Source organism: Durio zibethinus, chromosome 6, assembly GCF_047325235.1.
Source record: "Durio zibethinus cultivar Kanyao isolate XHJ-2024 chromosome 6, ASM4732523v1, whole genome shotgun sequence".
NCBI classification, from domain to species: Eukaryota; Viridiplantae; Streptophyta; class Magnoliopsida; order Malvales; family Malvaceae; genus Durio; species Durio zibethinus.
The window spans coordinates 8137080-8155939 of record NC_143167.1 but is presented as its reverse complement, the minus strand read 5'-3'; the positions used below and the strand labels follow the sequence as shown (position 1 = coordinate 8155939).

The 18860-nt window shown below is 29.7% G+C and overlaps 1 protein-coding gene across 1 annotated transcript; it reads right to left on the bottom strand.

Annotated features, from left to right (window-relative positions):
- Positions 1-450: 450 nt before the first annotated feature.
- Positions 451-5541, bottom strand: LOC111285682 (F-box protein At2g32560-like). Its single transcript, XM_022875248.2, has 5 exons — positions 3665-5541; positions 3440-3519; positions 3113-3291; positions 2106-2180; positions 451-984 (listed from the first exon to the last, which is right to left on the bottom strand). The coding sequence occupies exons 1-5, from the start codon at positions 4337-4339 to the stop codon at positions 797-799; spliced, it is 1197 nt and encodes a 398-aa protein (XP_022730983.1). The 5' UTR covers positions 4340-5541; the 3' UTR covers positions 451-796.
- Between the last annotated feature and the right edge of the window lie 13319 nt (positions 5542-18860).

The window sequence follows — 18860 nt, the reverse complement described above, 5'->3', positions numbered from 1 at the left end:
TGCTCTGTATGGGTTATGGGGCAAGAGATGTGCAGTAAAAAGGTCACCAATTGCACATTGAGGTTATAATTTGCCCAAGAAATCAGTCCTTGGATGTTTGTGTGAGTCTGTGTTGCGAGGAGTGGTGCTTGATCTCTTGATGTAATTGTAAAGGCTGGCTAGAGTAACTGCTGCTGGTCCTTCATCTGAGAAAGAAGCAAATCAGCTACGAAGTTGGGTTTTTGTTTGGTAAATATCAATGTGGCGTGTCCTTTTCGAGTTTTTTTTTTTTTTTTTTGGTTATCACAATAGTAGGTTGGGACCATATTAACCCTAAAGAAAATTAATTCTGGACATAAGTTAAAAAAGGTTACTCATAATAAATTTTTAACTAAAAAAATCATGCTCAAGGTGTCTTTTTCTTTAAATAATTCAGGTACTCCTAAAAAAAGAACATAATACTTCAAAATATTTTAAAGGCTGTCAAAAGAAAGGATAATTTACAATTTCAGAGGTCTACAAGATATAGTTCATGTTCCATAAAGTTGAGACATTCTCTATTTCCTTAAATAATAGGATACATTTCAATAATCAATGGCCTTCCAAATGATTTTCAACAAAAACTTTACATAATTGGGGGAAATGTAATGTAAATAGAGGGATTTTACATGAACTCGACTCCACATTCATGCAACTTAGAAGTTGAATTTCAATTTGCAGGAGCATCATTTATAGAGCCATTTGCTTAGTTGGAAGGAAAATAGAGAATTTGTATTGAAATCATGGTGACATTAGCATGCATGTTTTATGCATAAGGCTATTCCAGGGCTTCAGATGGCCAGAGCCGCTTCCATGTAGAAATCTCGTCCTCACTGCTGAGTTTTCTGATTCCTCCATAAAATCCATCTGCCTCATCTCCCTCCTCTCGATGTTCTTTCCTATTGATTGTTGTGCGCCTCCACCTTGAGTCAGGGGTGTACTGATTGAACTCTAACACCACTGTGTCTGTTAGCATCCCTAAGATGTTAGAAACTAGGCAATAACTCAAACATCAATTATGATGCAAGATTTTAACACAGTCCATTCAACTGAATACCAATAATTAAAGCTTTTATTCCAACCACATCTTTCATTTTAAAGTTTGTTCCACCATAAATGGCAAAAAATTAAACAATGAATTAAGAAAATTTCCAGAAATCCGAAAGCTAAGTTATAAGATAATGGAGGAAAGAGGAAACACATCAACTTCATCTTTTGAACAATGAAAGAAAGACTTTACTCAGTTGAAAACTGACAAGTGCACAATCATAAGACCAAGATGCTTTTGCAATTATATATTGAGGAATTCTTGTCTGCTTAAAGAATCTTTATCCATTGATTGCAAACAAATGTACCGCTCTCTGCTTTCTCAAATTACAAATGATTACCAAAAGAGACCCTTTCTTTCTTTTATTGTGAGGAAGAGGACAGGAAATTAGGTTGATTTAACTTGACTAGTGGGGCATTTCAGCTCTGTTGGTATCCAAACTTGTGGAAAAAGACAGAAAATAAATGAAAATTTAGAAGTGTAGAACAACCATTGCAGCCCCACATAGCTGACAGATTTCAAATAAGCAAACAAAGAGAGTCCATAGGAGACATGGGGTTCTCTCAGTGTGATTGGCCATAAAATATTCTGCTGAGATGGAACTTATCTCAATGCTGGTGGAAATTATGACATAATGACAGTGATCTGTCTTTGGGGACCAACCCAACAGCACAATCTGTGGTCCATGCATTGGAAGATTGAGGCTCATGAAAACCACCTACCCTAAGCCGGGTGCCCTCCATGAAAGTTAACTTTACATTCATCTCATCCACAATTTGCTCATGTCTTCTTTCAAAAATATTAAACATAAGTAGCAATATTTGAAACAACTCCCGTGGTCTCACTCTCTCTCTCACAGTCAATTTCTTCAAAACAAGAGTAGATTTTCCATTTTCTAATGGCATCTAGATGCAGCAGATATGCCCATGAAGGTAGATAAAATGAGATGCTTGCAGTACGAAAGATTCCCATTTTCTAGGCAATCCTATGGAACATAATAGAGTGCCATTTGAAAGAAGAAAACATGAGATCAACTTACCACTATTATGGCATCGGCAGTAATTTTCATTCCCATCACATGATTCCAAGTGACCAACTACACCATACCACCAACCTGCAATATATATCGCAATCGTATCGGGAATAGACTCATTACAAAATGATTAATATGGATTAGTTAAAAGTAATCTGTTGGCATACCAATTGCATTATAAAATGATTTCAACAATACTTAATTAAGATTTTTTTTTTTATATACACAAAAGTTTAGGGTAGGGGACGCTTCTCCGGTCCAAGCTAGAGCGGACTGTAAGCCTAAGAGAGGACTTACATGGGATTTACAGATCATCCACGCAATGGGAATCAAAACTAAGCCTTACAAGTGAAGAATTCAATACTTACCAATTCAATCAACTCCCATTGGCAACTAAGAATTCTTTTTATAAAAAGTAGTCTGCTGCGTAATTCTTAGTAAAAGCAGAATATTTTTCTTCTACAATTAAAAGCTTTCCTCAACTCATCAAAGAAATTAAAATGTGTTTGGTGCATAAAATTATAATAGGAGAGAATAAGATGATATTATGAATAAGATTATATTAAATAATGTCAATCTATATTGTGTTTGATGTGTGCAAGGATTAGGATTTGATAATTTTATTTATTGGTCAAAATTATCCTTCCTCAAAATTTATATAATTTAAATTATTGATGTAATTTTAAGGGTATAATAAGACATATAAGTTAAATCCCATGGATTAAAAATAATCCTCTCCACTTTGGGAGAATTAAATTATCCTATGCCAAGAGGATGATTAATCCTCCTTGCAATCCTATCTCTTTTTTTAGATATAAACCAAATATGACATAAGATGATTATCATCCTATCCTATCTATCATCTTATGCACCAAACATGACCTAAAGATTATACTGGGGATCACCAGCCTTTTGTGAAAGTCCATAATGGTATCACTAAGGGTGAACATGTGTATAGAGAAAGCAAAGTAAAACTACTGAAATACTGCAAGGGATTGGTATGAAGAACAAACCATAAGGAAATTCTTTGTTTCTTCTCCATTGAATTTCAATGTTATTGCCTGGGCGTAGCTCATTCAAACAATCAGAAATATGAAGATCATGTGGTGAAGCATCAACAGGTGGTGCTCTTAGCCTTTCCCACGGCACGCTATTCTCTATGGCCACTGCCCTCCTTCCATGTGGAGGGTACCTGAAATTATCAAACCAATCTAATATCAATCCATCAGATTAATTCCCAAGCATTGATGTTGAAACTAATTTCATCTTCCAGGATACAGTATGAAAAAATTTCAAAACCCAAATAACAACATCAAGATTATGTTCATCTCCCAATTTACCTGGCTTGGAAGGTGTCAGTACGGGGATCGTAACTGAGTTCTGCATCATAGCACGACAACATAAACCCAACATGGCCATTCTACAAAAGAGCAGAACAAAGGATTTTGAGTCGAAACAAAATTAGAAAAAAAAAAAAAAAGCATAGCATTTGCTGATTGTAATGGAACTACCATAAATGTAAAGCCGGGTTAACAGCTAGGAATTTGGAGGTTCAGAATCAATACCTGACGGTTATAGACCTGAGCCGGGAACCAGAATCTGCCAGTTTCAAGAGCAAGAAACCAAGACATGATTGAATCATCTGGCAAAGAACTCTGCTTATTACTCTCATCAACCTTTGATTTAATCCACCAAGATGCCCTAACAATTGATAAAATCCTCATCAAACCTTTTGGCTTCCCCTGTTTTACATGATTCGAATCCTTTCTTAAAGCTATGTACCATTGCCACTCTCTATAAGCAGCAGGACCAATAAGTCTACCCCACTTTTTTTTCATGTGTTTTTTCCAGAAATGATCACTAATACACCTACTTCTTAAAGAGCTGCAAACACCTGCCATACTACAAAGACCAGCAGGTGGTAGCCTTTCGAGAATGCCTTCTAAGACCAATTCTGGTAAGTCCAAAACTGACATGACGCCCTCCTCAACCTCGTCAAAGTTATCCACTTTTGAAGTGAAAGACATCTTTTTTAGAGACATTTTGGAAGGGATTGAGGTAAAATAACTAAGAGTAAGACTATTTTTTATCAACTTGGAAATGGAAAAAAGGGAAACGTTTTTCCAAAACCACGGAGACAATAATCTCATCTCAGTTGCCCATGGTGGAAGTGGTTTCAAAGTTAAGGACTTCAAAAAGAAGATGAAGGGAAAACAAGTGATTATGAAGTAAAGTAGCATTCCAAGAAATAGATAAAAGGTGAGTTCTTTTATGGGTCCAAATTCAATGATATAAGGCAAAAAAAAAAAAAAAATCAATGGAAGAACCCAATTGTCTCTCTTCTTCTCTTACCCTCCTTCCCTTCAAAAAAAGAAAAAAAAACAAAGTGGAATCTTCAAAACACCAACAGGAAAGACCCAACTTGGATGAAAAAAAAAAAAAAAGGTTTTTTATTGGTTAATATCAAAGCCCACCAAACTCCAAGGAGGGCTTCCTTGTAAAGGACTAATAACAACCAGTACGAGAAGAATGGTTTTTTTTTTAACAAAGTTTGGTAAGAAAAAAAAGAGGGAAAGTTACCTCACATCCAATCCAAAACAAAACCCCCTACAGAAAGCTATAACAAGCACTACCATAACAAAGCTTCTTCCCTCTTCTTTTCCTTTTATCTTTTAAGAAAAGAACTCAACCGTACAGACAGCCGAAACAGCTGTCAAGTAATGAGAAGGAGATCTAGTGGATGCCCCCAGCAACAGATGAATGAAAGACGATGGTGGTGGGGTTACTGAGATCTGTTTGGGTTTTGACACCTGGAAAATTATCCACCCAAAAGAATATTTGTTCGAAGATAACAAGTCTAGATACAAAGAACCATATCCATTAAATCTCTGAAAAAAAGTTTTCCTTTGTTTATAAAACAAAAAAAAAAAACATAACATTAAAAATCTTTTCTTTTCCTTTTGCAGATAATAAGGTGAGAGAAAAAAACAAACAACAAATCTGGGTTGATTTGGGATTGAAAGAAAAGACACCAAAACACAGAAAGAGATTGAGAAATTTGATGATGAAGAAGAAGTGATGAACTCACCTTAGTCCATCAATTTTGGTCTTCTTCATCAAATCCTCCATCTCACTTTTTTTTTTTTCTTGGTAATGAAATATGGGTAGGGGAGGCTAGAGCTAGAGGGAGACAATGAATGGGTGGTTAAGGTTGAAGGGATTAGTATATATTTTGTGTGGATATTAAAAAGAACAGTGAACTACAAAATTTTTATGAAAATTAATACTAAGTATTTTGTTTTTTGTCTTTGTTTTTACGAGTTTCTGACAAGTGGGACGAAAATCCGTGCAACCCAAAAAAGCTAACATTCGGATAATGTATAGAAGGAATCTTCAACCTAGAAGGTCTGGGATGTGTTCCAGTGGGCAGCCTACCTATTTTGTTTGGCACTTAGAACCGTTGATTTATCATTAATCTGCCAGTTGAAGATCGGAGATAATGATCTCATGTTCTAGAAAAATTTTCCTCAATTTATATCAACTATCAGGGCGGAGGCCCATGAAGCCCAGCGGGGCTCATATAAAAAAATTTTAAAATTATGTTTTAAAATATTAAATAACCCAGTTTTTTTTTGTTGAAATTAGTATTGATTTATAAAGGTCGTGACACAGTAGAAAGTATTTTTAGTAATAAATATTTAAAAAATGTTAGCAAAATTAAATGGAAGATTAATAATTTAATTATGTAGATTAAAAAATACGTGTTCAAAAGTATTTATAAAGATAATCATAAAATTTTTAGTAATCTTGATTGGATATAGAAAATTTAATTTTTTTAGTACCATTGTATTGTTATTAATTTTTTATAATTTATGAATTAAACCCGTTAAATAGAATTTTTTACTTTTATCACTGTCAATTATGGATCCAATACTCAAGCTTCATTAAAAAAAAAACGCTAGTTGGATTTGTCATTGACCAATTTCACATTACCAGTAATGAAAGACAAAAGGAATTAAAGAAAATGGAGAAAGAAGGGAACAAAAATACAAGTTTAACACATTAATTTATGAATAAGCTTACAAATGAGTTTAAATAAATTTCTAGCAAAACAAATTTTTTTAACATTTGAATATGTAAGAATTTGAATTTAAATTTTGATTACAAAAATAAAAAATATAATATTTTATCAACAAATCACATAATAAAAAAACTCACAAATGTCATAAAATTTTATTTACTAAATCGAAAGAACTTGATACTTTCAATTCTATTAAAAAATTATGAAATCAACTCCAACTCTCTTATTATTAGTTTAAGAAATACATGTAAGAACTCAAATCAAGTTTCAAATGATTGAAAATAAATATAATTTGTAAAAAATTTATTAACTTTTAGTGATAACCTCAGGCAAATAACAATAATTTGTGTTTTTTTAACGACAGCTGGATTTAATTATTAAAAATTTTCATCCCCACATAAGTGATTTTAAGTTCAAACCTCCTATGATTTTTTAATGTTATCCATTATATATAATAATAATAATAATAATAATAATAACAATAATAATAATAATCTTCAACATCTACCTCTAAGCTATAGGAGTTATAATGGCTTCGTTAAAACAAATATTCAATTACTGACCAATATTTTATTTTGAAAATTGAATCGATGTCAAACCGAATAAATATAAAAATTGAATTGATTTAGATTAAAATTTATTGATTTAAATTGATTTGATTTATTAATTTATAAATTTAAAGAATTTTTATTTTTAAATATTATTTTAAAATTTATTTACTTAAATTAATGAATAAAATATTTACAAATATAAAATATTATGATTTAGATAATTTTAAATTTTCACATTATGAATAAAAATAAAATTGAATCAAATAAACATCTTTACTATTCTATCTGAAATTAAACCAAAATTAAAATTAAAATTAAAATCAAATCAAATACTACTAATTAAAATAGATTTTTTAATTTTTTTTCATTTGCTTCTCAACTTTCTGAGCTTAAAGCCCAAAACTCAAATAACGTATTTATGTCCCATATTTTATGTTAAAAAAAGCAGTTGATAAGGAAATTAGGCAAGTGAAAAGCACAAGAGTAATTGAGTTTGCAGCCCGCTACTTAAATTCTAAAATTATATTTTCATATGATATAACCCGTTGCTTTGACACAAGGAAATGCACCTAAATTTTAGTTTATGGTGGACGGTACGTAGAAAGCACGGACCAATCATCATAAAGGTTAAGAAAAGGGTAGGGTCAGCTAAGGTGGCACCGGTAACTCAGAACCACTATTGATTGAGTCCACCAATTGGGGCAATTTCTATATCACAAGCTACTGAGCTAGCACGTGAACGTCACGTGCATGTTGCCCTTTTTTTTAATTTTTAATTTTTATTTCCCTCGTCTTACTGCGATTTCCAATTTCGAAGGTACGTTATTTTTTTTTTAATGGAAGGAATTCTTTTATGGATATTACAAACAATAATATTTTATCGTGTTTGTGGTCAAAAATATTTGTTGTTTGGACAACATTTTTCATTCCAGGCATAATCCTGGCAAAATTGGTAAAGAAATTCTAAAAGGTTTGAAAAATTATCAACTACAAGAAAATGCATTTTTAATAATGGCAAAAATGTCAGCAAAAGAAAAAATTCAATCACTATAATTGTTATTGACTATTTTTCAGTCATCATTTGTTGTTATAAATAATTTTATTATTATTTTATTAGTATTAATTTTATAATTTTGTCATAATAATTAAAATTTTTTAACAATATTTTCGTCACATAAAATTAAAATCTCAATGTATGATATTAAATATTTTTATATGTCAAATTTATATTACTTACACATAATTTTTGTTAATTTTATCTTCTTACTTTTGAATTAAAATCATTTAACATATTCAAAATAATAAGTTTATCATCATTTTACTTGTTGCGTCTTGAATAAACTTGCTCATGGTTCAAGTCTGGTTCGTCTTTCAAAAGATTTGTTAGAACGTGGCTCTTCGGGCTTAGAGGTTTATAGTTTAAAATAAAAAAAATTAAATTTTATTATTTTTAATTATTTTATTTTATTTTAAACTTAAAAAAAAATAATATTCTGAGCCGAACTAAATTCATTCCGAGCTCAAAAAACCTCATTCAAAACTTGGCTTAAGTTGGACTGGACATTGACCCTTGGACAGGTCTGAAAGCTCGACTTAGCTATTTCAATTAATGGACTTATTTTCATTACACTCAAAAATAGCTATTTCAAACGAATCAAACCAATGCATATGAGAAACATTTTCCGTTAGTAATAATTTTTGCGTCTTATTATTTTCAATGTCTTTTTAGAATTTTTTAATAGTATTTTTATATAATTTTACTACATATGAAGGAACTCATAGATAGAAGAATTCAAACTTTAATTTTACTTTTTAACAGTAGTATAATTTATTGATAAAATATTAAATTTATAATTTCAATAACCAAAATTTAATTTTTTATAAAATTAAATATAAAAATAAATTTATTCTTTTTAAAAGAGATTAAAAGAAAATGCATATATTGAGAAGTCATTTTTTTTAAGGAGGAATAATTATTAATTTTAATAGATTGTTTAAAAATTTTTAATTTACTTTTTTTAATTATTAATTTTAATAGATCCGATAGATAAGATTATTATTATTATTTTTTATTTCTCTCTCATATTTTGGAGCTATTAAATGGTTAAATAAAAATATAAAATATAAAAATTTTATATTAATATAAAATGATCTTGGTTTTTTTAAATGAATCAAATATATCATACAAGTACTTTTCAATTTTCATCCTTTTAAATTAAAAAGTACATAATGCAAAATTTTCAAACAAAGTTTATTAGTATTTAGGGTTTGACCCTAAAAATAGGGCTGCTGTCTTTTAAATCAACCGAGTCTTTAGTTTTTTTTTTTTGTTTTTCGTAACGTTGAAAGTTTCATCTAATTTTGTAGGAGTTGATTACGGTTTTTCAACTCAATATTAAAAGAGTTGACCCAATATGAGTAAAAGGAGCGTAAAAGAAGAAAAAAAAAAAAAAACCTCAAAACTAAGAGAAAGCTGAAGGGAAGTTGGATCTCAAAAAGTAAAAAGTCAATCTACAGATAACGCGAATCTATCACCACACTTTTAATCGTGTAACGCTTTGGATTTTGCTAGCTACTGTTTTAGGATACTTAGTTAAGTTATTATTTATAAGCTAAAATCTGAAAAAAGTTTTCAGAATATTTTAAATAATTTAATTAAGTCTTTATATTATTATTTATTTAAATAAATCTTTTAAAATTATTTTTATTATTTAAGCTTTTTTATCATTAAATTAATAATATGTTAATATATTTTAAGATATATAAACAAAAGACGTTATAAAAAAAATATATCTAGCATAAATTATATAAAAATGAGAAAGTTTCAAAAAAATATGGTCTAATAAAAATTTTTATTAATTGGTATAATAATCAGAATAATTAAAAAATAATAATATAAAATAATAATAATTAAAAAAATAAAAATTATTAAAGTTAGTTTATCTAATAAGATCGTTTATCTTGATATTAAAAAATTTCCGTTTGCATTGAATCAAAATCATGAATTTCATCTTCTGACATTTCTTAAACTGTAAGTTAGGAATATTCTAGAAAGTGATTCGATTGTGTCTTCTGCAACGGGCTCAAAAATATTGAAACTTTCTCAATAATTTATCTACACTTTAATCACAAGTTGGAGCCACCCATTTACGAAGTTTTTATAAAAAAGAATAACGTCATAAGATTGGTGATTACATTTCATTTTGGGCAATGACAACATGCACAATTTTTGCTAACAAACTTACAAAGATAAAAAATATTTAATCATGTAACTTAAAGAATAATCTGGATCAAAGCCATATATTGATATATATATATATATATTTGTTGATATCATGTAGGGAGTATTGGTAGGGTGGGAAAATAAAAAGAATTGGAGACCATCAGCTTTTTGGGCAAATGGTGTGTTGTTAATTATCATTCATAGGGGCTCTCTAGCTGGGAATCTTATCTTTGACCATACTTGATTCCGGAAAATTACACTTGCACTTTTATTGTATCATGAGAATTATTGTTGGGAAGCCGTAATTGCAACTGGGAATAAAGATAGTTAAATGTAGATGTGTCCAAAGGTTACGTTATAACAAGGTAGAAGTGTTCATACTTCATGCTACCCGTCAAGCTTGGATGGCTTAAACAAGATTTTTCCAAACCCATGACATTAATCTATGAATGAAAATTTTCCATCACACTTGTTGCACCAAACTTTAGGTATTATTATTCATATCACTCGAGGACAATAATTCTCAATTCATTATCCAAGGTCCTAAGGTGCATTTTGCTTTTGAGTGGTGGTGTTTCAAATCTGTTTGTTCATTCCAAACTCTTCTTCTCTCTCCCTAGATTATGAAGCAAATTTTAGCATAAAGATTTTTAACAAAAAAAGTGTCTAATGTTGGATAATATCTGAGGTACTAGGCAAAAGTTTTTTTATTTATAGAGTTTATTTTAATTGATTTATATAATTTTATTTAAATATTAATATTTAATATATTTAAAATTTAAAATTCAATATATATAATTTTTTATTTTATTTTCCTTACGACCTTTTTTTTTTAAAATTTAAAAGTAATTCTTTTTTAATGTTTTGATTCTTTGTCTCCTAAAGGTTAAGCATTCCTTGCATCATCCTCCATCAAACTTTTTTCATTTCCCCACTCCCCACTTATTCTATGAAAACAAATGAACGAACCAAATCGCAGCAAAATGGATTGGGTTTGGTTGGATATTGCAAAACCCAAATTGCAGGGGTCCCCTTTGGTCCAAATAATTCAACTTAATTTTTTTTTTCATATTGTTTCTTTTTCTGTTCTTTAAATTTTGTTTAAGGGTTGGTCAAATTATTATGTGCCGTGGCTCCCTTGTTCTCTAGGGGTTCCTATTTTACTAAGAATAGAGATGTCTTTCCTTAGTATTTGACTACAAAGATTAGTGGTTCATTTACTTTGGATATTATGCAAAGCATCTTCTTATTTAAATTTATTAATTTTTACCATGTAACTTAGAATTCAGTGGTTCTTTCTCTATAAATTTTTAAAAAAATGTCAAAATGTTTTATTTTTTATTTGGTCATCCACAACTCAGACCATCAGGTTGGTGATTTTGTCAAAACCCATGTTCATTTTTTTTTTCTAACTTGGGTTATACTTGCTTCGTTATAGCTTCATTTAATTCTGAGAGTAGTTATGGAGATAACGGAGAAATATTGTTGTAGCACTTGCTTCTAAAAGAAGATGACAGAAGCTCTTGTTGGAGCTTCAACAGAGAATTGCAGGAGGTTTGTCTTTTCAGAGTCTACTATTGCTTGTTGAATATTTAGAGTTAAGGGTATGCTATTCCAAAATATCACATTTTGGGATTTGGTGATTACTACCACAAAAAGGGCTATGAATTTATTACGGTAACTTAAACTGTAACAAATACAAAGTTAAATAAATATTTTTTTAATAATTAAAACCTTAACGATTGATTTTCTTTTATATATATATATAATTGTGTGATTTTATCTCTATATATAAGAGTTGTATTAGAATCGGTGTTGTATTTGAGTCATTTGTTCAATTTTAGTTAATTATTAATTTAACTTTCTATAATTTATTTTTGGCTTATGGCTACTTTTTTAAAAGAAAAAAAAAACTAAATGCTTAAAGCAACAACCAAATAGAGCATAGATTAAAGTAAATTTTGATGTGACTTGTATGCAATTTAATCGTCATAAATAGTTTAGCATTGATTTTTTGTTGTTGGTTTGCTGAAGGGGAGGATTTAAGCGATCTTGCTGTCCAATACTGAATATGTCCATCCAAACAAGAAGGGGGAATGCTTGGGTGGGTGGGGAAGGGACAAATGGTATGTCTATTCAATAATTTTTTTTTAATTTTTAAATATTTATTCTTTGAAGAGTCAAAAATATATTAAGAATCTTTACTAGTTTGTATTAAATTTTTGGTAGCAACTTACAAACTTTTATTCTTAGTTTGAATTTATAGCTTTGTTCTTGAATCCACTTAAAAGGAAACAATATTTTATTCTCATGTATTTAGTAACAAGTCCCATAAAGTGGATTTTACTGATTCAAATTTTAGTCAGCTAATATTGAGTTCAAAAATTGGAAAAAAATTTGAGTTAACTAAGCTGATAAGGACTTTTTATGTGATTTATATAATGAATTCTCAAATTCAATTTGTTAACGTAAACCTTTTTGCTGTATCTCCTATGGGTCTTCTTGGAATTCGTCAATTACTTGCAGTTGCCAATTTGTTTGCGATTCTACCTACTTTTTATAATTAAAAAAATAAAAAAATTAAAAAAATTCTAAGGTGGTTGGGTTTGCTTAGGCCTATTTTTATGGAGTTATCAAGGTTGTGATAAATTCAAAGTTAGGGATTGAATTTAAACGGGATCGAAATTCCTTATAGTTTAGGCTTATCTGATCCTATAAATACAAGCCTGCATCAAAGAGAAAATACATTAGAATAAAAAAAAAATAAATCACAAAAACACAGCAATCAAAAAGCAGTCAAAAAAATTTCTGAAAATTTTTGGGTTTAGAAAAAAAAAGGATTTTTTTTAGAAAAATTTGAAAAATTATTAGATTTTGATAAAAATTTCCAGTTTATGATGAATTTTTTAGCACTGATTGAATTTTTCGGTGAATTTTTTGGTGTTGGTTGAATTTTTTGACAGGTTTTCCAAAATCAAGTGGAAGATTCTAGTACCAGTTGAATTTTTCGACGAACTTTTGGCGAACTAATCCAAATTCTGGTGTTTTTTTTCAGAATTTGGTGAAGATTTAATCGAAGTTCTTCGATTTTTAGAGAGAGAGGGAGATAAAAGAAAAGGAAAAAGAAAGAGGGGGAAGAAAAAATATGAGGAAAAAGATCGGATTTAGGCTTTTATATATCTCTCAAAACAATGTCATTTTGGTATTCAGAAACCCTTAGGATTCGTGTGTTTTTATTAGGGCCAACCTACCCGAGCGCAATCTGCTTTGTTAACCCGCGTAACAGTCTATCACTTCAGTTGAGCTGAGTCGTTAAGCTGCGTCCCCCAAGTCGTATTTTGTGCCTGAAGCTGAGCCGCATCAAGCCTCTCCATCCAAGCTTTTTTTTTTGGTATTTTTTTATTTATTTTGTTTAGTATTTTATTTATGTGTTTATTTTTTTTCTTAGTATTTTTGCATGATTAAATTTAAAAAAAATAAAAAATAGAAAAAAATAAAATATTTTTTGAGAATAAGTATTAATTATCAAATGATAGATTTATAGAAATTTCAAATGATAAATTTTTATGAAATTTTTATGTGAGAAATTTTATCTAAATTTATCTCAAATGATGGAATAATTTAGACAAAATTTCAATAACAATAATTAATATTTATTTTCAATAAAAAAGAGAAAAAATTAAAAAATTTTTGGTTAAGAATATTTGACAATTATTAATGGATGAGAATCTTAGAAGTTTCAAATAATAAATTCTTAAGAAATATCTAGGTAAGAAATTTCTTTAAATTTGTCCCAAATGGTGGAAGAATTTAAATAAAATTTCAATAAAAAATAATTGTCATATTATTTTTTTCAAAAAAAGAAAAAAATAAAAAGAATTTCTAAATAGGCTTAAATGGTGAAAAATTTAGAAATTCAGAAAAAGAAAAAATTTTTTTAAATAGGCCCAAATGGTGAAAACTTTAGAGATTTCGAAAAAGAAAATCTTTTTAAATTAACCCAAATTGTGAAAAATTTAGAAATCCAACAAAAAATGAATAAATAAAGAGAATTTTTAGATAAGCCCAAATGGTGAAAAATTTAAAAATTCAAAAGAGAAAATATTTTTAATTTGGCCCAAATGGTGGAATAATTAGATGTATTTTAAATAAAAAATAAAAACAAAAAAATAATAATTAAATCTTTTTCTGACGATGGAGTCTTTTCAGAAAAAAATGAGATTTTTGAATATTCTTAATGTGAGAAAATATTTTTAAGAGTTTTACCATATGGATGGAGAAATCTTAAGAATTATTTTCAATATTTGAATATTAAATTTTAAAACAATTAGAATCAAGATCTTAGGATAAATTTTAAAAAAATGGTACCATCCTTTGGATGGGCGTGTAAAGGTGCTATAACCTTCTCCACATGTAACCAAACTCACAAAACTTGTTCTGGTCGTAGACCTAAACCTATTCTTTTAGGGACCCTTAGTTAAGCTTATGAGTTCTTTAAAAGGATAGATTCTGTAGGTGGTCAATCACACCTATGTAAAAAAGATCGGTGGCGACTCGATTTGTTAAGTCTAGCTATAGATTTACGGATCTATATGTTATGATAGTTTGACGACTTCACTAAGGAAAGCCATAGAGAGTCAAGCCATAAACTTTTAAATTTATCCTATTCTTTGGTCTAATGGTTTTAAATTGTAATGATTTGTGTTATCTGTTTACTAATGTTTTTGTCTTTTATTTTTGGGGCATGAAACCTATATGTTCTTTCACACACACATTATCACATGTATTTACATTACATGAGCTTTATACCCTAGCTCTGTCCCTCTTAGGAGGGAGTAAAGTACTTACACTTTCGTGAGATGATAATCTTTGTAATGGCTAACAAAATACTCTTACTCAAATTGAATCCTTTCCATTGGTAGCCTATGATGGGTGAGGATTAGATTACCTTACTAGTCTGTAAATGACAATGATGTAAGGAATAGTTTGAGAATCGCTAGTGATCAATATCACTTAACTGTGCATATAATGTACACTTAAGAGGTCAGCTTTAGAATATAGCCCTTCTTACCCAATGATAAATATAACCCAAAGTTAGGAACACAAAAAGAAACGATTTGTGATCTAACCAGTTTGTTTGTTTGACTTTGTGCATTTACATTATCATCTCATGCATCATTTTCATTGTCATATTGTGCATTTGCATCATTTTCATATTAGATTTCATCCATGAAAATGTACATTCCATTTATGCATCAACATACCAAACATAAAGCATAGCATATCATTTTTTATCATAATTATGGTATTCAAGATTTAAGAATAGCTTTATTAATCAAGTGTCTCACACAATCAACTCACTAATACAACACAAGAGCTTGAGCCAAATAAATGGAACTAAAAAATTCATATCATCTTGAAAGGATAAAAAAAGCTCAGGAGAAGCTGGAAGGGGAGTTGAATAAGATTTTGAAGGCCTTAAATAAGTTAAATAAGGGAAAAGTATAGAAAAAGTACTAGCCAACAGGATCATCCATCATAAAAAGTAATTGACCCTTTATACCCAATTGACTTTAGGCCGCATCAAGCTTAATTTATATAAGATCCACTACCACAGTAGTTCACTTATCTTGTAGGGTATATGTACCTTAAAATATCATCAGTTTCAAATCCAAGACAGTACTAGAGTTATGTAAATCTTGTCTTTATTGAAAAAATAATAGAATCGGTATCAATCCCTAACTTGAATGATCCAAAATAGAAAGAAAAACTGAGACCTAAGGAGAATAAGACTTTAAAAGTTGAACAGAAGATGAACTTATTAGAGGAAAGGTTATGGGCTGTAAAAGACATTGGTTTTAATAGTTCAGTGGATGCTGTTAGGCTTTGTTTAGTCTCAGATGTGGTTATTCCTTTAAAGTTCAAAGTGTCGGAGTTTGAAAAGTATGATGGTATAAAATGTTCAAAGACCCATATCATCATGTATTATCAAAAAATGGCTACCCATGCTAATAATAAAAAAATTGTTAATGCATAATTTTTTAAGATAGCCTTGCGAGCTTTGCTGTTAGGTGGTATGTGTAGCTGAATAGGAGTTGCATTCGTACATAGAGTGATATGACCCATGACTTTATTAGTCAATATCAGTATATCATGGAATTATCCCTTGATCGTCTATCTTTATAGAATATGAAAAAGAAGGCGACTAAATCATTCAAAGAATATGCCTAGAGGTGAAGGGACATAGCTACTTAAGTGTAACCTTCTTTGACTGAAAAATAAATCATAATGTTATTTGTCAGCACTTTGAAATCTCTTTATTATGAGAGATGATAGGGAATGCAACAAAGAATTTTGCCAATATGGTAATCTCAGGCAAAATTATTAAGAATGCCATTAAAAATGGTAAGTTGAAAGGAGAAAAAATCAAAAAGGTGCCAGAGAAGAAAGAGATTGAAGCTCAAGTTATGAGCTTTGACAGACAATTTAAGGGATATCAACCATATCCACAAGGTTACTCTCCATACTATCCTACTGTGAATAATACGTCATCCTACCCATACTAACTTGTACCACAACTATCTTACTCATCCACATACCAACCTATTTTTAGCCTCCAAGCTCTCATATACAACTTTAACATTTAACCTCCCGTAAGACTTTAGATTCATTCTATTAGCCCAGTAAGTGGTTCACGAGAGCAACGAATTACCTGAGAAAAAATCGTATTTGACCTAATCTCTATGACTTATACAAAGTTATACCGAGAGCTTTATAATAATCACTTGGTTGCCCCAAGCCATTTAGAGCCACTCAAGCCACCTTATCACAAGTGGCATGATCTTACAGCCAACTATGACTACCACTGTGAAATTATTGGTCATTTCATAGAGAATTACATTGCCCTAAAGCATAAGGTGCAACGATTGATCAAGGATGGAATAATAAACTTTGATCAATGAGGGGTAACAACATCTAATATTAGTGGTAATCCATTACCCAATTACAATGTCAATGCTTCAAGTGAAGATCAAGAATGAGTGTGAGAGCTATAATGAATCAGAGGGTCAGATGTCAATAAAAATTCTTCACTTGATTGCATAAGGGGTATAATTTTGAAAAGAAAAAAGATGTTAAGGCTAGTTGAATGTTGCTTGTCATTTTGGGTTTTTTTTCAAAGTAATGTTAGGATTTCTATTATGCAATAGGATTTCATTTGTTATCATTTCAATAAAAGACAAGTTAATTTATTTCATTACATTTTCTCTTTCATCTAGGCTATTATTCCAAGCTTCGTTACTTGCCACATTTTTTTTCCTTATTTTCAATGATAAATGTTTAGACAATGATAATAATAATTATGAGATTTAATTTTAAAAACTCATTCACATTGATATGAGACGATTATTTGGGCAAAAAAGCCAGCTACAAGTAAATGTGAAATTAATATCTCTTGAAGATGTGCAATTTTTTATAAAGATCCATGAGCTTGTTTTTGTTCAATAGATGATCTTTAAAGAAAGCATTCATGTTTGAGATGAAAAATGATCATTTTTCTTTTACCATTCTAAAAATCATTCATTGCTACTCTTTTGGGCCTATTATGATTTCATTTTTCTAAAGAACTTCGACCAAGGATCACTTCCACACGGGGGATATTTTTGAAAAAAAAAAGGTAAAAATGCGCAAAAGGTCTCAAAGATAGAAAGCAAAAAAGAAAGGATAGCAAAATAAAGGAAAAGAGAGAAAAAAGAGAAATAAATGCCACATATGATTAAGGGCAAAGTAATGAGAATCCTTTTATGAGAAATGAAGTGAATGGAAAAAGAAAAAAGCAGTGAAATGATGTGGAATGGGATAAAATGTCAAAATTCATCAAATGATGAGAAATGATTCTTTGGTTTTGAACTCTTTAAACACATATTTTGAGCTTATTTTATCCATTTCTTTCATGATCCCTCACTATGACCTATATTACAACCTTTAAAAGTTCATTTGGATCAAATATGAGTGCTCGAATTGAATGATCATATGTTAGGCTAAGCTATGCTTGTGATGGAACAACGGAATCATGTTACATTATTCTAGAGATTGATGCATGAGAAATATCACTAATGGATGAAAAAAATAAAAAAAATAAAGAAAAAACAAAAAAAAAACAATTAAAAAAATAAAAAAATAAAAAATAAAAAAAGAAAAAAAAGAGAAAATGAAAGAATGAAAAAGAAAAGATGAAAAGGAAAGAAAAAAAAAGACTCAAATTGAAAATTCGAAAGGGCGATTTGGGTAGAAAAATCTCTGAGCTAAAGAGTTGGATTAACAGTTCACATGGATGAAAGATCAGAGATATCTAAAGATTTCTCAAAGTTGATGCAAAGTTCAATAAGCTCAAAATGACTTAAAAAGTCAATGGAATGAGTTTTTGAGAAATAATTCTGGATTAATGTTAAGAATTTTCTAAGTATTCATTGTTTGGACATTGTCACACCATTCAATACCATCCCTATGCTCCTTTGTTCATTGGTTTTTGTATCAGACTCACTTTTCATTAATTACTTTTTTTTCAATTCATCTTGTACTCTTTTATCCCTAAAATAAATCAAGAAAATATGTGATTACATTATATTTGTCATGATTTAGAATGATAATGAATGAATGACAATATTCATAAAAGATTTTTATATTTTTTTGAGAAGAAATTCAGAGGGCAAGAACAAATGAAAAGATGATTTGAAAAGACCAAGTGATGAATATAGTGATGGATTGGTTGACATAACCCAAGAGTTAGGATCAAGTGATGAAAACAATGTGGGGCAGTAGATGAAATTCATTCTAGAATGGCTAGTGCTGAGAAGCCTGTGAATGGTGATCAAGTGATGAACATAATAGGAATCAATTGATAGAAT